The sequence below is a fragment of the Hydra vulgaris genome, chromosome 12 (genome assembly GCF_038396675.1).
Source record: "Hydra vulgaris chromosome 12, alternate assembly HydraT2T_AEP".
Classification (NCBI taxonomy): Eukaryota; Metazoa; Cnidaria; class Hydrozoa; order Anthoathecata; family Hydridae; genus Hydra; species Hydra vulgaris.
Window position 1 is genome coordinate 39,226,766 of NC_088931.1, and position 24,504 is coordinate 39,251,269.

At 29.6% G+C, this 24,504-nt stretch overlaps 1 protein-coding gene and 1 long non-coding RNA gene across 3 annotated transcripts in view; one reads left to right on the forward strand and one right to left on the reverse strand.

The window, feature by feature from the left end:
• The first annotated feature begins 86 nt into the window (after positions 1-86).
• LOC100199856 (uncharacterized) lies at positions 87-19,935 on the forward strand. Its single transcript, XR_010642423.1, has 2 exons — positions 87-209; positions 19,025-19,935. It is a non-coding gene; the product is annotated as an uncharacterized LOC100199856 (long non-coding RNA).
• A 13-nt stretch (positions 19,936-19,948) lies between these two features.
• The window catches only part of LOC100215343 (keratin-associated protein 16-1), a 31,347-nt gene continuing 26,791 nt past the window's right edge, over positions 19,949-24,504 (reverse strand). For both annotated transcript variants that reach the window (XM_065813176.1, XM_065813175.1), the window contains exons 6-8: positions 23,048-23,191; positions 22,338-22,655; positions 19,949-22,221 (exon numbers count right to left, since the gene is read on the reverse strand). In XM_065813176.1, the coding sequence (XP_065669248.1) occupies positions 20,699-22,221; positions 22,338-22,655; positions 23,048-23,191 (1,985 nt within the window). In that variant the 3' untranslated portion in view covers positions 19,949-20,698. The remainder of the gene's footprint in view (positions 22,222-22,337; positions 22,656-23,047; positions 23,192-24,504) is intronic.

The window sequence follows — 24,504 nt, forward strand, 5'->3', positions numbered from 1 at the left end:
TTATTTAAGAGTCTGCTATTTAAGAGTGTTTATAAGATTTATTTAAAAAATAAAGGTATCTAGGATGTGTATCTTTTTTTATTAGAATTTAAAGACCTTATTGAGGATTTTAATAGATTAAAAAATTACTTTGTTAATTCTAAAAAAGCAAATTACGCATAAAAATACGTGCAACATACATAAAACATTTTTGTAAACAGTCGACATCAGTAAGTTTTTAATTGCAGTTTTTTGTGTGTGTTTTTTTTTAATAATTATTAACTTTTTTAATCAAAACATTATTTGCATAACATATATCAAGCATGATTTAGAACAAAGAACACTACTACAAATATATACATTATTAGTTTATATACATTAATGTCAATTCAAATGTTATTAATAATAATAACAATTATTATAAGAAAATATTTATTTGATTTTATCCTAAAATATTTGGTTGGTTTTAATTGTACTATGTTCTCTAAATTTCAGTAACTTTTAAGTTAATTTGAAACCTTTGGTTAAGCTGATTATAACTTAAAAAGACATCGCTGAACTGATGTTACTAAACAGTTAAAAAGAATTGTTAACTTTTTTTTATTTCTAAACAAAACGGTGTTGATATGGTTTAGTTATTTCAAATAATAACTCAAGTTGTGATGGACGAGGATGCGAGAAATGGAGGGCAGTTATTCAAAATATCGGATTTTTTTAATAGCACTAAATATTAACGATAACTTTAATTAATTTACTATATTAGATATTATTTATGAGCTATAGATTACTCAATATTTGTCTTTACAATACTGAAGCTCAAAACAGTAACCGAAAATATTCTCTATAAATATTCTTTTTTTTTTTTTTGAAATATTCTTTTAATTCTGACTTTTTGTGCTTTTTTTTTTAAATTTTTTTCTAATAATAGCACGTTTATTCTCCATTAATAGGTAGAACTTTGTATCTACATAGTACTCAAATTGACATTATCTTCAATTTGTTTGTTTTTTACAAGTTGCGGGTCAGAAACTTGCTCTTTTTAATTCCTTTAAATTCTTTCTAGAAAACAATTTCTTTTTCATTCTTTTACAGTCTTTTTTTTCCTGTTGCAAAGCTCTTTAAACTGTTAGTACAGTTAGTACAGCAAAAATTTATTTTGATGAGCTTTTTTGAAAGGCGTTTTTTCTTCAGGAGATTTTTTTCTTCAAGGAGCAATTTCTTTTCTGTGCGTATCTTTGAGATTTGTTTGTTTAGTAATGCTGCAATCTTCCTTACATCTGTTGGAGCAACGTTATTATAACATCAATATTTAAAAATATAAATATATTTTTATGACCCATTTAAATGAAATGAAAGATAAAATATGGAAGCTGATTAAGCAAAGCAATAGTGATTAAATAAATGGTCGGTCTCGCACCTAGAGGCCGTTCTACGTGTGTATGTGTAATACCCCCCCCCCCCCCCCTTAAGAAAGCGATTTTCAAGTTATAGTTGGTTTTTTAGGGAATATAGTCGGAAATTTGACATATTGATGGTTAAGCGCAAAACTAGCTGATACGAAAAAATTGATAAATATTAGTTTATGTTAAAAAATTTATATAGTGTTTCTTTGCGAACACCAATAAAATATATTAAAAGTTTTTAAGTTCACTGAACTGCAATTACTTTTAATCTTTTGGTTAAGTGGCTTTTGTTAAATACTTTTAAACTTGATGTTTAATTATCTCATTTTAACAAAAATGTACTCGTTGTATAGGCTGGTTTGGCGCAAAGTCATCCATATCTCGTTGCTTAATACCTGAGTAGCATTATCAAACGTTACCCGTTATTCCAAATTACTTAAATGCTATCGTTATCCATGCAAAAACAATATATATATATATTTCATAATTTACAGATGATTAATTAATTAAATAACGTTAAATAAAGTCAACAACTTTCTAGCGATTTAACCTCTCCCTCCCTCCCCCTTATCAAAAATTTGTCAAACTTTCAGAGAACTCCATCCCCTTCCCCTATAAAATTATGTCAACAATTAATTATCCTCCTTGACGAAAAAAAAAAATTAAATTAAAAAAAACAAAACACAACAAAAACAAAAAAACATTTTAAGTAGTAGTAATAGTAGTAGTTTACAACTTTAAGAAAAAGTGATTAAAAGTAAAATGTTTAGAAAAATAAAATTAATTCAACTTTTAACTGAGGAAAATTTTTTAAATATATATAACTCTTTAATATTATAAAAGCTTTGATCAAAAAGTGATTGCTACATGCAACACTCTTGGTTTAAACTTCTTCCAGAGAATGCAACATGCAACACTCTTGGTTTAAACTTCTTCCAGAGAATGCAACATGCAACACTCTTGGTTTAAACTTCTTCCAGAGAATGATAAAAGGTAAAAAAAAAATTAAATTTACGCAATTTATCGAAGAACTGCAAGTCAATAATAAAAATTTGTTCCAGTTATGGAATTTAAAAAAGCAAAAAGAAACATTAAAACTTTGTTGGAGGAAAATATTCCTCGATGTTTTTTCCAAAATTCTTACTATGATAAAGAAATCGTTACTATTAAAATTTTGACAAGATCTTCAAGATCTTCTTCCACATAACACGTTTATATTTTTAATTCATTATGTTACGATTAATAATAGTAAGCTATGATGGTTATATATATATATATATATATATATATATATATATATATATATATATATATATATATATATATATATATATATATATATATATATATATATAACCATCTGTAAATTATGAAATAACGTCTGTTCACAAAAAATCCGGACTGATTTCAAATGTACACAAATTGTTCTAAATTTCGAATTTTCGATTCGAAATTTTTAAATTTAATCTGTCAACAACAACAGTTTCATTTTGTGGCAAAATTGAGTTTAAATAATTAATTCAAATAAACATGGAGCATCTAAAAGAGAACGATGTTAGAAATGTGATTGGAAATTTTTATAAACAAAGCATAAACAGTGGAAAGAAATTTACAGTGGATCATTTTAAGAAAATGGGAATCGCTAAATCTACAATTTATGACATAATTAAAAGGTCTGAAAATAATTTGCCAATGAATAGAAAAATCGGTTGCGGCAGAAAACCTTTTAAAATTACACCAGAAAAGAGAGAGTCCATGATTGCAAGAGCAGAAGAGAGAATCGGGATTTCGCAAAGAAAATTGGCACTAAAATATAAGATAAGCATTTCATACGTAAATAGATTATTAAGTATGCATGGACTAAAGTATACCAAAAGAAAAAATGCACCAAAAACAACAGAAAAGCAAGAAATTAAACAAAAGAAAAACTTATTAAAACTTTCAAAAACTTTTTTCAAGCCATCAAATGAGTTTGAAATCATCATGGACGATGAATCTTATTTCTGTGTAAATGGTGCAAATTGTTCACAAAACTCTGGCTACTATACAAAGGATAGTTCTCAAACTGATCCTAACATTAAATTCAACTTCAAAAAAAAGTTTGACGAGAAAGTTCTCGTTTGGATTGCAATCAGTCGTTTTGGTCATTCATCGCCTTATTTTGCTGTAAAAAACTGTGCACTGGATGCAAAAACTTATTCTAAAGAATGTATTACAAAAAGACTTCTTCCATTTATAAATTCCAAGCATCAAAACATGAAAATTTTATTTTGGCCTGACGGAGCGAGATGTCATTATGCAAAACACACATTAGAAACTTACAACACTTTAGGTATTAACTTTGTCGACGCTAAAGATAACCCCCCAAATGTACCGCAGTTAAGGCCAATTGAAAGTTTTTGGGCACATTTAAAAGCAAAAGTTTATGGAAATGGATTTACTGCGAAAAATCTTGACCACCTTAAGAATAGAATTCGATTAAAGTTGAAAGAGTTTGATCCAGACTACTTTTTCAACCTAATGGATTCAGTCAAAACTAAAGTTCGAAAAGCCGCTGATTTAGGACCACTCTCGGTTATAAAATAGTTAACAATGTCCAGTCACTCATTTTAGTTAAAATTTTTGTCAAAAATCGATTAATTTTGTATTCAATTAAGAACAATTTTTCATTCCGGATTTTTTGTGAACAGACGTTATATATTTTGCATGATTAACGGAAGCATTTAGTTAATTTGAGGTAACGGGTGTCATTTGATAATGCTACCCAGGTAGTAAGTAACGGGCGGATACCCGTGTACCCATTGACAGCCCTAGTCCTACATAATAGTTAATATTTATCATAATTTATGTACAGTGCAGAGTCAAAATCCGTGAATCAGCCAATCCTCCTTACTTTAACTTTAAACCTAATCCAATTTTATATTGAAAGCAGACTATTCTAATAAAGTCTAGCATAACAAAATAATGCATTTAATAATTTGTATAAACCAAGGGTTGGCTTTTAAGATAGAAGAGCAAAAGTTTACAATTCATAAATATTTTCTAGTTTTTAAAGAGCCTCAAACATCTTTATGCACAAATTCTAATATATTAGTAGGGGAGATGGGGGCGCATTGATCGCCGTAGCAGTGTTTTGAAAATTGCGCAGAACCTGAAAGAGATGTAAAAACTTATTAACTACGAAACACATGTAGAACTATCTGGCTTTTGAAATATATAAATATTTTGATTTAAAAAAATGATAAACATGAATAATTTTAACTTTTAAACAACCCTCTCAAAAGATCAATGTACCCCAAACTATGGGGTACTATGATCTCCGACTTGGGGCACATTGATCTTATATGCGTAATATTATCTAAACGTTTAACACTTCTATAACTAAATCTTGTAAATAATTTAGTCAAAGGGTAATATTGTATAACATATAATACATCTAAACTTTTTAATTATTTTTTAAATATAGCAGTTAAACCCACTAGTCTAATTTTTAATTAAAAAATGTATAAATCACAGCAGCTATAAGCCACCCGCTTTATATACGTTTAAAACTTTACAACAACTTGAAATTTATAAGAACTGAAATATAAAGACTGAAATAAGAATACAACTTTTTAGTTTACAAAACTTGTTAAAAGTACAATATTTTGATTAAGAATATTTCATCATTTGTGAAAGTCAAGTTGTGAAGCAGCTTTTGGTTTACATTGTTTTTTATTCCTAAGCAAGCAATTCTTAGTTTCTTTCTTATCTTTTGTGGAGACTTTTTGTTGATTTTTGGTTTGCTTCAGAATTTTCTTTTCTTTTGACAAACGAATTTCATTTCTGACAGGAGTATCAGTCAAGATCCTTGTTTTTAACTGTCTACTTTTAACATTTTTTTTTCTGGCAGATGCTTTTGGGTAAGGTTTTAAAACCTCAGGTGAGATTATAGAAGCAACACTTGTTGACACTTTGTTTAAAATACTTGTTTCAATATTTACTATAGTTATTTCAGACTCTATGTGATTAACATGTGCTGGTATCATTTCAGATTCCATGTTGTTGACAGGAGTGATAGTAACTGTATCTGGAGCAGCTCTATCTGTAACTGATGATGGTAAATATTCGTCATCTTTGAAAATTTCAGAATTGAATGGCTCAATGCCAGCTACTCTAAATCCTGTCTGTATATTAGATGGTGAGAAAGCTTTTGTATACGGTTCTCGAACTATTGAAACAATATCATAAATGGTCATTGGTCTTGGGTTTGAAACCATCCAATTATCACATGCAGAATTGTAAAACCTTTTCAATGGTCCAAAAACAGTTCTATCTAATGGCTGCAATTTATGGCTGCAATGGGGAGGAAAACTTATCATTGTAATTCCGTGTTGAATTGCAAGCTCCAAGCCTTTAACAGAAATATGACTTTCATGACTGTCGAGAAGTAACAAAACTGGAGATTCCTGAGAACAGTTTGAATATTTAACAAAATGTTTAATCCATTCTATGAAAATTTCTGAGTTCATCCAACCAGAAGGATTTGCATATCCCACACATCCAGGAGGTCCTTCCTTAATCATGTAATCATGAAACTTTACCCTAGGAAAAATAAATAATGGAAGAATGGAATTTCCAATAGCATTAGAGGCACAACATGCAGTTACCAATGTTCCTCGTTCTGCAGATGTGATTCTTCCAACTTGTTTGCTTCCTCTACCAGCTAAAACCTTTACCGGCTTTTGAACGGTTGTTAAACCAGTTTCATCAACATTATATATACAGTTAGGATTATATTTATATCGATTTCTTACCGTTTTAAGATTTTGAAAAAACTCTCTTACAGTGTGTTTGTTAAAAGCTGTTGATCGAGCGAAGCTCGTTGCTTCAGGTGTTCGTAGAGACAACTCTGGTTGTCTTTTCATAAAACCTTGCAACCAATCAATGCCTGCAATTTTATTTTTGATCCATGATGATGGGCATATCTTATTGTTTTTTAAAGCAAATTCATATGCCAATAATCGCGTTGACCTAGTTGAAAGGCCATAGTTCATTTTTGATGCAATTAGTAAATAACTTGATAAACTTTTTTCATCTTCTGCTGTAAAAACTTGTCTATTGTTGTAGTTAGGCTTGAAAGCTTCATTTGGATTAAGCCTCTTTTTACGACAATATCTTTTTAAAGTCATTCTATCTATGTTAAACTGACGTGCTACAACATTCAGTTGTGTTCCTTCTAAAACTTTATTAACAGCTACTTTCATTGTTTTACTTGGTATAGCAACTTTATTTGTTTTTTTAATTCTATTTCTAACCATTTTAAGATCTGTAAAAAAATATATCAATAAAAACATATGTTTTTAGTAAATGCTAATATTTAACATAATAATATTATGTTAAATATTTTTTAATTATTATGCTAAATATTATTCTTTTGATATTATAAAATAATAGTATTATTATTACTAGCTTAAAACATAAGTAGATTTAAAAAATGAAATGCTAAAAGCTATTGTTTGTTTATATATAGTTTTTTTTTAAATTATAAATACAATTCTATTCGTTTAACTGTATTGCTTATAAACAAAAACATGGGGCACTTCGTCTTCTATGGGGCACTTTGATCCTCCGATCAATGGGCCCCGCATAGTCAAAGATATATGTACCCCAATAGGTATAGGTAACATATTGATAGCAATATCTACTGTATAAATTGCAGCCAAATAAAAATTATATATTATATTATACACCTAACACTTACAAATTTAAAATAAAATTGTTGTTAACCCATACAGACATCTAAATAAAAATATATTTGAATTATAGTACGATTTAAAAAAATCACTTTTTATGACGAAAAACAATATTTTCTTTATTTTTTTTGACGCTGATAACCTTATGAAAAAATATTACGAATAATCAATTAGGGAAGCATAATGGTTAATTAAATTGCAACCTCACTTCTAGTAAGGCAAAAATGAACGAGTAAAAGCCAAAAGAGCATACTGCCCCGGCGATCAATGCGCCCCCATCTCCCCTACTTGTGCATGAAGCTGGGGAGCTAAATTCTAATCTATTAGTACTTGTGCATGAAGCTGGGAAGCTAAATTCTAATATATTAGTACTTGTGCATGAAGCTGGGGAGCTAAATTCTAATATATTAGTACTTGTGCATGAAGCTGGGGAGTTAAATTCTAGTATATTAGTGCTTGTGCGAGAAGCTATGGAGCTAAATTCACATATATTATTACTTGTGCATGAAGCTGGGGAGTCAAATTCTAATATATTAGTACTTGTGCATGAAGCTGGGGAGCCAAATTCTAATATATTAGTGCTTGTGCATGAAGGTGGGGAGCCAAATTCTAATATATTAGTACTTGTGCATGAAGCTGGGGAGCCAAATTCTAATATATTAGTACTTGTGCATGAAGCTGGGGAGCCAAATTTTAAAATTGAAATTTTAACATCAAATTTGGCTTACGAGCAGCAGGTTGCCGGCCCCTGATATAAACATTAAAAAAAAATTATAGACTTACATAAATCTTTATTTGTTTTCACAGCAGACCAACAAACATAAACTTTGAAAAAGTAATAGTGATACGAGTAAACACCTAGTGTTTACATATTTAGTTCTGTTTGTGTGTAGTATTTATAAAGCATAACACTGTTTAAAAAAGTAGAAATATAGTTAGTGTCATTAAGTTATTGAAGGTTGAGTGAGTGTGTAACACAAGAACACAAACACTGTCTAATTTTTTTTTTTTTTTAGTAACTAAATTTATTGAAAAAAGTACAATTGAAAAAGGTCTAGAAAATTTGATGATATTGACAAAAACTTTTTGATTTTAAAAACTGCGGTGTAGGCTGTGTGATATATCTGTTTTTGGCTGAGTAAGACCTAAAAAAATTTTTTAAGCCAACTAAGATCTAAAAAAGTAAAAAAAAAAAGGTCCTCGTTGGCTAACATTTGCCGACTGCTAACTATAGTTCCAATTTTGCCGACTCAAGTGTCTTATTTGCTGACTAACAACTTTCGTAGCGGGGCTAGACTACTCCTCGGGACGCCTCTGGGTAACGTGACAATACTCAGTTCGTTTTTGATATAAACAAAAATTGGGATTATATAAAAAAAAAGTTTTTAAAAATATTTATATTTATGGGGCATTTATGTTATTGAATGTTTCGCTTTACAATACAATAACTTCTTATAGTATTATATTATATTGTATTAAATATACTTTTAATACAATTAATAGAATAAATGTAAGCTTTTTTTTTTCGTGCTTTTGACGTTTGATATAAGTTTTCGCGTAGTTCGTAAATATCAGTTTGAATATCAAGTTCCGCAGTAGCTTTTCAATAATTTTTTTAAAAACAATGCGTAAATATTTTAAGTATTTTATATTCCATTCATTATTGGGAATGTCTGCGTAACGTGATACACGAAATAGCATGAAATGATAGCATGATAGCAGGGAAAAAGAATCATTTTATAATTGACTTAAGTGGCGAATTAAAAATATTTCCAATTTAAAAAAAACCTAAAGTAGGATTTATTTTTAAATGCAGAACCCCGGTTTAAAAAGAGGGCTTTTCACTTATTTTTTCCCTTAAATATATACTTTTACTTTTTTATTTTTTTATACTTTTTTTTCTTTTCTTTTCTTTTTACTTTTTCTAAAATATTTTCCTTTATTAAAAATATCCGGAAGCCACTCCAAAGTGGATTATTATTGATTTTATTATAAATCAATTAATCAATCATTCGACCAATATATACTCTGAACTACATGATAATACAATTACAAATAATAAAATTACTAATGATGCGTTAACACCTAATAATGATGTTAATAATAAATAACAACAGTTTAATGGAGTCAATTGGTTACAAATTTATATGTTTGTGCTATTTGGGGTAAAAGCATGAAACTTAGCCTACATGTTGGTTATATTGAAATAATCATTATAAGACTCAGACCCACTTCCAAAATACCTGTTTCCATGTTTACCTATCTCCATGTTTACCGGATCATGTCCGAAGCCAAAAAAGAATTAAAAAAAACGGTCATTTATGCATCAATCAAAAGCTCATTAAAAACGTAGCAAAAAATATAAAAACACAACATGTTAAAAGTAAATCTGTAACAATAGGCAGGGCTTTAAAAATCTAAAAGTCCGGGATAAAAACGTAATATTTTTGTACCAAATCGTATTTTTTAACTATAATTAAATGTTCTTATGTCACAAATAGTTTAATTAAAAAAAAAAAAAACGAATTTCAAAATACATAATACTAAAATATTTAATTTCAATATTTAATAAATAGTTAAAAGCATAATGTTATAGATCTAAAATTTTAAATAAACTTTAAAAACCCGTTATATTTAAAACATTTGGTAAATAATGAATTTAACGCTCACAGCCACCATCACATTTGCAAAGTGCGGTACATGGAAGTAATGCTTTTACACGTTTACAAAGACCTCTACAACTTTCCTCCATTTTGCAGCCACATTGTATATGTTCACTGCACATTTCCACACAGCTTCCGGAATTGTCGTCCAAACAATTTCGTAAATATTGTCTTCCATAATCCGACCCAACTCAAATAGATTAGGTAATGATGGGTTCTTACACAATATCTTACACAATACGAAGCCTGGTAAACAGCTCTAGAGATATACAGTTAATAAGCGTAAATGATTTGACCAATGACAACAACATCAGTATCTACAGTTCCTATCATGGCGTTTTTTGAGTCCACTATTTAAAGCAGCATCAGATGTGTGTAAAAATATACGAGTGTCTGCTTCTTCTGAAAATGAACTTATGTAATTCTTTATTTTTCCTGATTGACGCGAAGAAATGACTGCTAATGTTATGGTTGCCATCGTGAATCTGGCAGAAAAATGCACAGTTGCGAAAACTTCTTTTTGAGCACAGATATTTACGATTGATCTTTTAACTTCCTTTTTTCTATTGACGTAACTGAAAAGTGGTAGCTTATTTTGTTATATTGGATTGAAGGTGGATTCCTAACACTCCTTCATTATGGTTTGGAAAAAATTGTTGAATATTTTTCCTCCAAAATTCTCAATTGAATTAACAGTATTTACCACTTCTTTGTCTTTGATATTATGGGTATCAAGCACGAGTAGATCTCGGCTTTCTTGACCAAATGGGTTACCCATGTTTGAAATTGTCTCAACTAAATTTGTAACTTGAGACGCAAACCGATTATGATGACTTTTATTTTGCTAATGATGTTTGAAACTTGTTTGAAACTTGTTTGAAACTTGTTTGAAACTTGTTTCCACGAAATAATCTTCAACATTTTCTGCGTTTAATAAATTCGACTCAAATTTATTTACGGATGAGCTAATTCAGTTCCACAAATCATTCACCAGAGTAGCTCTTCGGAGTATTCCGTCAATTCGATTGCACCTTTATAAAGTATAAAACCTTTAATTTTTAATACATGAGTGTTTCACTTATAAATGAGAAAAAATTATTACCAAAACAACTTCGATCAATTTTATACTTTCAAAATGGATATTTTATTGATAAATAGACATTTTATTGTTACTGTAATAAAAAAAACAACCTCCTTTAGCGCATTTTTTATTTTGCTCTCGTGCACGGTCTAACCCAATTGAAGAAAACTTTTTCTCTGTTTTGTTTACAACAAGTATGCCGTTCTGAAATAGTCTTCCAATCGAATAAAACCTGCTAAATGAACCAATAACCAGCGCGAGTAATGCGTATAGTCCAGTGCAAAAATACAAGGCAGCAGTTGTCGAATGCACTGTCCATACAAATCAAAATTTTCAGTCCTTATTGATTGCACAAAAACTTATAAAACCAGCTCAAATCAGAGTGTTATTGACCAAAATCTAAATTGGGGATAAACCTGTTCACAATTTTCTCTCTATTCATCAAAAGGTTTTTCACATCTTTCATTTTGATTCACGTAGTCTTGATAAGCTTGTTTCATCAAAATATGAAGAGCAGCAGCAATGATCTATTGCAAAATTATTTTTTAGAGCGTTTACAACTCTGTTTTAAACGCTCTAAGGAAAACAATTTTCTGTGCAATGATGTTTATTAATTGTTTGTATACCACAAAATCAAATTCATCCTTCCTAAAAATGAAAAAGTAGAATTTAAAATTTACGTGATGCACACTTCTTATTTTTGATACATGTGGTGCATTAAGGTATGATTCTCCTTAGTATTCTTTCCAATTCCACTGTATCAGTTTAACCAAGGAATACAATGCACAGTGGGTCAGAACAGTCTAAAAATGGCAAAACTATTTATGGATTAAATATTGACATATGAAACATGTTTATAAGGAATTTTGGGGCCAAGCATTTTATTTTTTGGCCTTGTTTTAATTTTGGAGTGCTCACAACCACACAAGTGGTTATTTTAGGGGTTGTTTAGGGTGGTCATGGGTTTCGCGATGGTTTTTCAATTAGATGGGACATTTTGTATATCTAAATATAGGTTACTGCTGTCAGGGAACTCGAATCTGGGCATATTTAATCTTTAGAAGCGGTCATGACTGCTCAAATGGTCATTTTAGTAGTGGTCAAGGGTGGTCCTAAAATGTCCCGATGTTTTTCAATTAGGTTGGACACTTTGTTTACATCATACATTAATACATCAAGAGCCCCTTGGCCTCCTCAGGTTGATTGGATTCTTTAACTTTTCCTGATTTCTTCTTATTCTGGACACCTTAGTAAGGTAGCTGCAAAGCATTTTCATTATAAGGTTTTAATCTGTTTGAATTATAACCTTATGATAAAAAAATTATAATTTGGTTATAATTTGGCCTGGAGAATTTTGTTGTGTAGTGCTTCTGTTGTTTTAGTCTAAAACATTATTATTAGGGTGTATAAAGTGACTATTTTTCACAAAAAAATTAATGTCTTTCCATTTTATGGGAGTTACTTAAATGAACAAAACACATTTGACACATTTAAAGTACAATTTTCTAGATTAATACGGCATTTTAGAAAAGTTATTTAGACGACATTAAAACTAAAGGCACTAGATGATGTAGTTTTCTCGCTTTCAACATAACGAGAAATTAAAAAACTTTTTTTCTCGTAAATAAGCTAATTTAAACTCTTTACTAAACTAAACTATTTTTTTTACATAAATTAAACTATTCTTTTTACATAAATTAAACTATTCTTTTTACATAAATTAAACTATTCTTTTTACATAAATTAAACTATTCTTTTTACATAAATTAAACTATTCTTTTTACATAAATTAAACTATTCTTTTTACATAAATTAAACTATTCTTTTTACATAAATTAAACTATTCTTTTTACATAAATTAAACTATTCTTTTTACATAAATTAAACTATTCTTTTTACATAAATTAAACTATTCTTTTTACATAAATTAAACTATTCTTTTTACATAAATTAAACTATTCTTTTTACATAAATTAAACTATTCTTTTTACATAAATTAAACTATTCTTTTTACATAAATTAAACTATTCTTTTTACATAAATTAAACTATTCTTTTTACATAAATTAAACTATTCTTTTTACATAAATTAAACTATTCTTTTTACATAAATTAAACTATTCTTTTTACATAAATTAAACTATTCTTTTTACATAAATTAAACTATTCTTTTTACATAAATTAAACCTTTTTGCATACATAAATACAAATAATAAATATTCTCTTCAGAGATGAATCCAGCAATTTTAGAGTTTTCAGACATTAAGCAAACTCCAAACATTTGTATATTTATACTTATTTCAAATAATGATGCATTGCAAAAAGTTGCGATGATTGGAGGCTGGGAACAAATAAGCCCCAAAAATTTTTCCCCCTTCCCTCCACCACCATCACTACCACTATTCACCACTCATCCCAAATGTGAGAACAACAAGTTGATAAAATATTTTTTGTACTATTTTTAACTATACTTATATTCATCAATAAATTTTAAGTTTCATAGTATTATCTCTTAGCATTTAAAAACTATGACCGTGTCAAGTTTAAACCCCCCTCAATTTGAGGGGGTCACAAATTTTATATGGTCATAATTTTTGAACGCTGAGAGATCATACTATGAAACCTAAAATTTATCGATGAATATAAGTCTAGTTAAAATTAGTACAAAAAAGATTTTATCAACTTGCTGCCCACACGTTTTGAGTAAGGGAGAGATAAAGTTTCGGGGTTAAATTTGTTCCTAGCCTCAAAATCCTTATTTGTTCCCTTCTCTTTCATAACATTTTCCATATCTTTTCACAGTAACATTAAAAATGCTATTCAAAAAAGATTTTAATAAGATTTAAATGATTAAAACCGTTCTTTTCGCGTCTCCTTCAGTTTTTAAAGTATAATCTACGATTGGATATCATTTATAATAAAAGCCTCGCACCGACTGCGCTCAGCTGAGCTCAGAAAATTCGGTCGTAAATTTTTATCTATATATTAGAGTGTCATTTAAAGTAGATCACATGTGCGGTCTAGTGTGGGGTAGAGTTTTTCGACTTGTGTAAAGGTAAGTGTTAAAAAACAATGTTACGCATTTTAAGGGGTTTTATTGAAAAACACTTAAAAAAAAAGCAAACATAAAAAATAAATTTTCAGATTTCTTCTTCTTATTTCAATATATGATGTCAATGGACTAATATAAACTTTTAAGAAACTAAAGTTTTGTAAAATTGTCTTGCTGCCCTCATATTTCATTTTTAAATGATTTTTTACACTTTCACCAATATTTGAAAAATAAAATTATGACATTTTTGTTATAAAATTATTATACTGAGCTCAAAAATCACACTAGGGAATAATTTATATCAGTTTTAGAGTGCTGGGGGTCTCTAGAATACATTTACAAAAAGAAATTACTCTAATATAAAAGTCGGTTTTGAAGGGTTTTACTCACCTCTAGCCCACTGTGCAATGGTTGGTCAAAAGTAATGACAGGTGTTTGATCTTTATTTAAAAAATCAACAGCTGTCTTGATCACATCCATTCCATGTTTGATCATGGCAGCAGATTAATAAGATTCGCGAAATAACGGAAGCAACGCCGAATGATCAATTACTTTGACGGCATTAATCTCTGATGCATTGAATACTGACCAAGTTATGTTAAGCTGTTTTTGATTTTTTACCTTAATAGTGGTACAATTTCAACGTGGTACAATCATCTGAAATAAAATAAAAATTATTTATACATTTCTTTGATTAACTGTATATACATATAATATGCATAAGACGATGTGCAAGTAAGTCGTACGTTTTTTCAAGTCTATTTTGGGTGTAAGTTCCCGAAAGAAGTTGTTTAAACAGACATTGGAATAGTTTTACATTCCAGATCTTTAATAAAAATTTAAAACTGGTCGAATTAGTGTATGAATCATTAAGGTTTGACAACTGTTTTTTTTTTTCAGAAAACTCTATGTAAAACTCTAGAAGAAATTTCAAGATCTGATACAAATTTTTCTGGTTTTCGATACTGCTCTGTGAAAAGAGTCTTTAGTTTATGTGGAACTTTGATTGTGGTTTATATAATCCAAAACAGCAGTTGTGAAAACGTTAGGAATTAAGCACGGTGGGCAAACCAATTTATTTTCTGCAAAGTATTTCAAAAATCTATTATCAACATATGTCTTTTTGCGAGTTTTCGTATGAATCATTATGCCTACATAAATATCTATAGGGCTTTCTCGAGATTTTTGTCTTTTTTAAATCTTTTTTTATTGATTTTGACGAACACGTTTCATACTATTGTCAATTATCAATTGACTAAATGTTGTTTGTTCTAAACCTTGACTACATTCATTACTTTTATTTCCGTGTAAAACAGTGTCAGTAAATGACTTTTAAAGATGCAGGAACAAATGCCCTCAAGCAATCTTGTAAAAAATAACCATTGAAGTCATTTATATTAAAAAAGGAAAATCTTCTTTTTTATTTCAAACGCTTAATCAAGAAGTTGTTCAATTTTTTTCATTGATTTCAGGGGGAAAGTACTTTGGGCTTGATTGCCTTATCAAAATGTTTTTTTATAAAGAAAAATAAAAGAAATAAACTTATTTTATATTTTAAATATATAAAAAATTTTCAAATTTTTTACATTGTTATTATTAAATAAAAATAACTGCAATTTATTTTTGCACGCAAAACATTACATCTATTTTACCCCCTAGATTGAAAGTTTTTTAAAGCCCTCTAACTTGTTATCAGTTAATTTTTTCCATATAGCGTGTTTAGATTTTTTGCTTCGATTTTATTGAGCTTTCGATTGGTGTATAAATTATTAGATTTTGAAAATTAAAATTTTGTTGCTATGAACAGGTGCTAGCTTCTATGGAGACCATCTATAGTCATTTTAAAAGTGGGTCTCAGTCTTAAAACGAATGTTTTAACCTTATCAATATGTCCACCAAGTTTAATGCTTTTATCCTAAATAACATGCATCAGTGACGGATGCTGTTTAAAAGTTTAACCCCCTCAATTTGAGGGGAGTACAAATTTCATATGGTCATAATTTTTGAACGCTGAGAGATTATACTATGAAACTTAAAATTTATTGATGAATATAAGTCTAGTTAGAAAAGTACAGAAAAGTATTTTATCAACTTGTTGCCCCTCACGTTCCCAGCCTACAATCATTGCAACTTTTTGCAAAGCATCATTATTTGACACAAGTATAAACATACAAATGTTTAGAGTTAGCTCCATGTCTGGAAGTTAGCTCAAATACCAAAAAACCCTGGTTTTTTTTTTATTTGAGCTTTTATTTCATGTTATTTAATGTTTTTTGTTATTATTCTTCTTATTATCTTATACTTCTAACTTTTATCTTATCCCTTACATAACCTATTTCTATTCTTACTCTATCTTTTATCTTATACATAACCTATTTCTATTCTATTATATTGATATTGAGTTAACTCAATATCTATATAATAGAAATCAATACACAGTATTGCATTAAAATAATGTAATGTATTCCTTATAAGTTATCACTTATGAGGAGTACATTACACTCTTTTACATTTTATAAAGGTTTTTATGTTTACGATGTTATTTATTTTATATGAAAAATTGTAATATTGTTTAATCGGCGAAATAAAAGTTAAGTAATAATAATAATAAAAAAGTAATAATTTTAATGCAATAACAATATATGCAATAACTTAAAAGAATACCTATTATTAATATGGCGTAAGAATAACGAAATTTTAATGGCCGACGACACCGACGACACACTATCTAAAGAGGAGGAGCATAATCGTCAATTTCTTAAAATAGTCCTCCATATCTATAAATTTTATTAAAAAATAATCAAATAAAGAGTGAGTACAAAACAAAGTGAGGCCGTGGGTCAGTGCCCCCTTGGCCCCCCGGTGTCGTTTGCTTTGGTTTTTCATAAACATTTTTATTTTGAAGTTAATATTATTATCAGTACAAATCTTCATCACTTATAAATCATTTTAAACTACTATATGTAACCCAAAAATATACTTTAATCTTCATTTCACGAGTTACCAAAACAATTTAGCTTTATGATTCAAGTAAAAATTAGTTACAAAACTTAAGCTTAATAATCCAGAGATTTCAAATAATCTCGACACAGTTCATATATTTTTCAATAACCGTTTGTTAAGCACTTAACTAAGTTTTTGGAGTATCGTTAACCTTCTTTGCTGCAAAAAATTATTTTCTTTATCTTTCTATAATGCTCATGATGAACTCGCCTCAATGAGATTATTCTTTTCTAAAGTGTTAAAAAAATAAACTTTGAAAGCATGACATAAACTTTTATATGAAAAACTAAATGTCCTAAATTAGCCAATGATAAAACTGCAAACTTGAAAATTCTGTACTTTGTTGTCTCCGAGAGTTCACAGTTCTTTCCAAATTTGGAGTGCGTCGAGTACAGGTCTGAATATATTTGTTTACAACATCATACTTATTTTTACTTATGTAAACTATTATGAGTTAATTAGGGGTGTACCAGAATGGAAATTTGAAATTCTGTCCGGAACCGGGTTTACCAATATTGTAAATAAAATTCCAGCTGGTTTTACGGCCGATACAAGAAGTAAATTTATGTTATTTTTTACCTTCAGCATTAAAGTGAAAGCCTGTACCTCAGTATCGTGGGTATATCATATATATTTATAACCTATAATTTATATAATCTATTTCGTTAATTCGGTTCTTGTTTCACTTAAATATAATATGTTGTTTTTATAATTTTATGTATTGAATGTTTTAACCTGTATAAAATTTACAGTTAAAATTATTTCTTTAAGTAACATTTTAAATAAAACTGTTCTTAGAGGCAGGTAATATTTTTGATGAAACTGTTCTTAGAGGCAGGTAATATTTTTGATGAAACTGTTCTCAGAGGCAGGTAATATTTCTGATAAAAAAAAGAGCTAGTTTGTTGTCTAAAACTGGAAAGTAACTCTTTTTGCACCACAATATTCCTGAACTTCAAGAAATCTTTACATAATTAATTATTTCAAATTAAATTTGTGTTTTGTATTGCAAGTTAAAGTTGTGTTTGTTTAGAAACTTGTATTTTTTATCTACATGTATCTGTAGGTTTACCTACAGTTCTTCATTGTCCTGTAGGACAATGATTTTTTGATTTAAATTACACAGTCTGATTCACATATTTTAAAAAATAAAGTCTCAAATTCTGGCCGAAATTCCAGTACATCCCTAGTTTTAATAATAATTTAGTATTTATGAAAATTTAAGTAAAGTATATATGAGTAATATGTTTACATTATCAATGTAGTACAACACACTATAAAAGGTTATCAATGTAGTACAACACACTATAAAAGGTTATCAATGTAGTACAACACACTATAAAAGGTTATCATTGTAGTACAACACACTATAAAAGGTTATCAATGTAGTACAACACACTATAAAAGGTTATCAATGTAGTACAACACACTATAAAAGGTTGAAAACTCTTTTAACAACAACTTTTTAAATTATTTTGATAGAAAAATATTTTTGTCACTGACATTGTATAATATAAATCAATTAAGCGTACTGGGTACGTTATCCCACGTGACTCACGTGCTCATTTGCTCTGATTTACATGCTCTTATTAGAATAAAATAAAAGTTTTAAAACACACAAACAGATACTGCGTGACACTATATACTACAATGATTCTTAAGCCACGTGCTTTAAATACGGCACTTTAAAGCTTAACCTCCTAAAGGGCTTCCAGTCTGTGAATGAGTTAACCTGCCCCGATTGCCAGCGTTCCCCGGTTTAGCCTACTGAGGGTTATTTATTATACGTTTGAAAGTAGTATAGTTGTTTTTACGGTGTAAATCTTTGATATACTCTTTTATTATGCAAATTCCACTAATAAAAGCCTGTTTTGAAATAAATTTTGTTATAAAACAATCCAGAAAATTTTTTTCTTTTTTATGTTATATGGTTGTATTTTAGGTTTTTTACACGCAATGCAATGTACTAAACGGTGCATGTAATAAATCTTTCGACGACTTATTGCATGAAATATTGATTGTTGTACATAATAAATCTTTGATAGACTTATTGTATGAAATACTGAATTGTTAACTAAATACTATATTCAAATGGAACTATTTTTTTAGAAATAAAATTTTTTAATAGAGATATGTGTTGTAAATGGAAAAAAGATTGGAAAATGCATTTAGAAGTTATTTCAGATGAAGGAATAATTGAATTAAGACCATATCATGTAAATGTTGAAGACACAGATCAACTTACCTGCTATTGTTTTAATAATGGTATACACACTTTAATAATAAACGGAAGGGTACGAAATACTGAAATTTACGATAACGTTTGTTTCCCTTTATGTTGCGTAGGAGGTGCTTACGAGTGGTATGAACTTGGACATTATTTTCGGTTAGAGATTCCTTCGCTCTTTATAAATGAAGGTCTTTATGTTGATGGTAAAGAAATTAATAAAGATCGGTTTAACATTACAGAATGGAAAAATCAGTTTTTGTTATGGTTGGTTTTTGCAATTACCTTAGCGTTTATTGGACTTATTTTCTTTGCCCTAAAATACACTGAATGTTGCTGGAATGGGTTTTTATATTTTGGCATTGGTACAATTTTTTCAAGCTTTTTGTTACTTATACCAGGAGTGCTCGGTTTGTGTAAAACTTCAATATTAACAAAAAAGTATAAAGATTTGAAATCAGACAAATATGACCAATTTAAGCAGAAAATAGACGTAGTATAAATCTCGTTAAATCAGTTAAAGTATTTGATTAGTCAACCATTAAGAATTCATTTTAAAAACTCATTGATTGTTTGGATAAAATCAATTCACAAAATGAATAGCTAATCAAGTTGGCTGTAATACAAAAGTCTTATTTCAAGTAGTATACTTCACCAAAAGATATTTTTTATTGTATCATCTAACCAAGTAGATGGTAAGACATTGAAAGATAATTAACTTTTTAATGCCTATTGATTTCAAATGAAAAAGTGTTTGTATTAGGTTTAACTAAAAGTTGATAATTGTCATTAATTATAGCTTTGTCTATCGTTCAAAATATATTAAATAATTTGAAAATAAAGATTAAATTATTTACATCGTAGGTTACATAGCTAGTTCTACATTTTAAAACTAAATAAATAAAAATACTATATGCTAGAAAATATACAAATCGTCGTAGTTATTTCATAATCGCATAGGTTGTTTTTTTTATATGTATATTTTGAGAATTCCTCAAAAAATATTTTAATATTCTAAACGTTTTTTTACCACTGGTAATTAGAATTTCGAATAGCTGAACGTGCGTGGCTTTTTATAAGTAACCATAATAACAAGGTTGTTGCTTATATTGAATTTCATGCTTGTGCAAAAATAGAAGACCAGGTAAATCGTATCTTTCAGTTCTCCTTTCAAATACTTCAAGACTGACGTATGCGATTATGAAATTACTTTGAGGATATATATATAAACATTTCATGCAAACATGTTTTACAACCATAACAATAAGAAAAGTTATATAATTTTTTGTCAGTTTTAACAATTTATTGTTTTAAAAATTTGTTTTGTCTAGTTTTTGATAGAAACCGTTTCTATTCTCATGCGCATAATCTTCAAATTATTTGCAAATGGACCAACTTACCATAGTTAAACAAAAATTAAAGATTTTATCTTTATGTTTAAATTTGTTGTAATGCTTTGAACTTAAATATATATTAGAAAAAAGAATTCTGTTCATATATTCAGTTCTTACTATGGAGCAATTAATTAATCTCAATAATAGGATCTCCTTGAAATTTTAGTATGCTCTTGGAATAGTGCTCCGTTTATCATCCAAAACAGGTTTTACAGATTTTGATTTTTTATCCCAGCTCCCTACGCCTTCTTTTTTTTGCTGGCTGCAATTCGATTCTTCGCACGAGTCCTCGTTTTTATCTATTTCTTTTTCGATTGAATTCATTTCTGAGGTGGATTCGCAGCAATCTTGAGTACATGCCGGAGCACAATAAGCTGAGCACTCACCAGGGCATGTTTTGTCATAAACTTCAGTTTTTTCTCCAACAAATGGGGTAGGAGATGAACAACATGCTGCGGTACAAGAGTTTGCACAACTAACTGGACAAGGAGGAGGGCATTTTATTTCCGCCAAAAAAGGTGTTACCATTGATGTTGTTGCAACACTGGGCTTTGAAGAACAACATTCTTGATTGCAATTTGGAGCACATGAATCAGAACAATCGCCTGGGCATCCTGAAGCAGGCATTACATTAGGATATTGAGGAACAGGTGAAGGAGTAGATAATGCATTTTCCGTTTGAAGATTATCGAAATCTGGCATTGTAAAATGCATAACAGGCATATCAATTACTTGCATTGGTGGTGGGAGATACGGCGAAGACCCAGCCCTACAACACGATGGACTGCATGATGGTCCACATATACTATTGCAGCTTGGACTGCATTCAAAAGGTGAAGTGGTTGTAGCTGAGATTGCAGGTGTATCAATCATTCTTAATACTGGCGGTGAAGGTATAAGCGAGCTACAACAACTTTCACTACAACTTGGCGCACATTGAGGAGAACAAGGAATTGGACAACTTTGAGGAGGTACTGAAAATGAAGATATAAATGGAGGAGGTGGTGGTGGAGGTGGAGGAGGTGGTGGAGGTGGTGGAGGTGGTGGAGGTGGAGGAGGTGGCGGAGGTGGAGGTGGAGGAGGGGGAGGAGGTTGGATTAGGGGAATTGGAGCAAAAGGTAGAGAAGACTGTGATTGAGGATAAAACTGCGGCAATGGTTTACAACAAAAACTAGGACAATAAGGAGTGCATTGTTGAGAACATTGGATTGGACACGATGAAGCAGGATAATTTGGTGGTGGAATTGGATATTGTATTTGTTGTGAAGAAATAATATTTGGTTCAGCGCAACAAGCAGGTAAGCAATTCGGCAGACAAGACTGCTGGCAACCAGGAAAATTGTCGCAATTATTTGGTAGTGTAATGTGAATGGGAGGCACGTTAATATGAATCATTTTAGGTGGTTTTACCACACTAGGAAAACAACATTGAGGAGTGCATGACGGGGCGCAAGCGTTTGAACAACCAAGTGAGCAAGAAGTTGGTAATTGTGACATCGTGTTATAAAAAGATTGCTGTAAAACACTTTGCACTGGTTGTGAGAGCGATAAACTTTGCTGACTATTTTTAGAAAAGCAACATTCTTTGGTACATGATGGATAACACGAATGACTGCATTGACCACTGCAGGTTGCTGGTGAACTTTGGCCCGTTGAAGCTGACGACGCGCTTGGTTTAGTGTATCCTAACAGATCAATATTATAAATTACCAGGTATTTACACGTTTATGATATATTAAAACTTATATATTAAAAATAAAACAAAAATTATATTCCTAAATAATTTATAACAATAACTAACCTTCTTTTAAGTGAGCAAATTTAGTATTTCGTAAGTATTTTGGTATGCAGCACATAAAATCGCATGATGGCAGACAAAGCTTTTCGCAACTAGGATCGCATTTTAAAGTTAGTTTTGGTTTAAGATTTTGTACTTTTTTAAGTACATGCTGCGCCTTTGGGGGTTTTGGAGGAGGAGGTGGAGGAGGAGGTGGAGGTGGAGGAGGTGGTGGTGGAGGAGGAGGAGTTTGAGAGCTTTGAGTTTGTTGCTGCATTTGATTTGCCATCATTTCAATATATTGTGAAGGATCAATTTGCACTGTTCCACCGAAACAGCAAGCTACAAAAATATTTAATTTTTAGATGCCTTTGAAGAGTTGATAAAATTTTATTTGAAAATCAATTAAAATCATTATTAAAAATAATGCAATAGTGTTACATACTAAACCAGTGTAAACAAAGTTTATTATATAATATATATTTAAATGTATACCAAATATTATTACTACGTATAATAAAAAAAGGTGCAATATTGTAAAAAAGTTAGGTATATACAAAAGCAATTGTTTAAAGAAGTGTTAGTTCACTTAAGAGTATCAAAAAATTATTTTAAACGAAACTATTTTAAATTGCTTGCAAATGGATGATGGATAATATTTTGCTTTTTGTATAGATTTACATCAATAAAATTGTTAATAATAATGTGTAGTTTAGTTTATAGTTTTTAATTACCATGACTGCATGATGGGGCACACTGTGCTGCACAACTATCGCCACATGGCATTTGTATTATTGCTTCAAAGGGTCCAATGACATGGTTTTGATATTGAGGTGGAGGAGGAGGTGGTGCTGAAGAATACATTCCCCTGCAACAATCTAAATATTTTAAAAGTAATTTAAAAATAACATGTTCATGTATTGAATATATATATATATATATATATATATATATATATATATATATATATATATATATATATATATATATATATATATATATATATATATATATATATATATTGAAAATATAGCTTTGTATTATATTAAGTTTTGTATTAAAGTAATTTTGTTTCGATTGCACTACAAAAATAAATTAAGTATTAAATGGAAGAATATCTAAAATGAGAACAGGGTTATACACTCTTTTATGCGTGTCTATTCTTTTTTATATGCGTATCTATTAATTTTTATATGCGTGTTTAGTCATTCTTATATGCGCGTTTATATGCAAATAGACTACCCATAAAATCTTTAATATAATTTTATATAAACAATAAATAGGCTTTTATGTTTTTATATTAATATATTCAAAATATAAATTAGGTTGTTGCCACTGGTATGTATTAAAAAAATGGTTGCCGAGCCAGCGCTAGATTTATGTTACAACGCATATGGTTGTAAAATGGAGTTCAATTAAAATCTGTAGTATCCATAATATTTTAAATTTCCTGATTACCCCATCCCTGTTTCGAGGGTTTTCTCCCTTTTTGTAAGTATGCTTTAAAAAAGAAAAAAAATTTTCTATTGGATTAAGCTGTGGCGTGTATGCTGGTAGATACTTGCTTTCAATTAGGCAAACACTAGCCATGAGAGGCTAGTTTTTGCCTAATTGAAAGACTCCAGTGGAATTTACATTTGTCTATAAGAAGCACCACTGCTTCTATATCTGCATTCCTAATCGCTGGTGCCAACATTGTAGTAATAAAAGTAGAAAATAAATATGCATTTCAGCCTTTAGTTTTTATTTCAAAAGCCAGCACTTCCATTGTTGAAGTAGCACAAATCAAACTAACGTTCTTGCCACGATTTGCATACAACTGTTTAAAGCATGGTGCACCTCTTAGCAAATAACCATATGTGCTGTTGGTGTGCACATTAAGCCCAGTTTTCCCCAATTAAATAAGTTTTTTATTTGAAATTCCGTTATTTTTGCTTGCAAATGCATAGCACGCATCAATAACTCGTGGCGAGTTTTGTTCTTCTGGAAAATGCACAACATACCTTTTTGAAAAATCCGAGCGTTTGAGTTTTCTTAAAATAGTTGGCTGAGACATGTTGAAGCCTGCTGCATAAAGATTTTTTTTATTGCTTCTTGCGTACAATGATTGCTTTCTTGTACGTATAATTCAATAATATTTTTATAATAATATTTGAGCATTTATAAGTATTTCACCTTGTTTTTTTTTTTA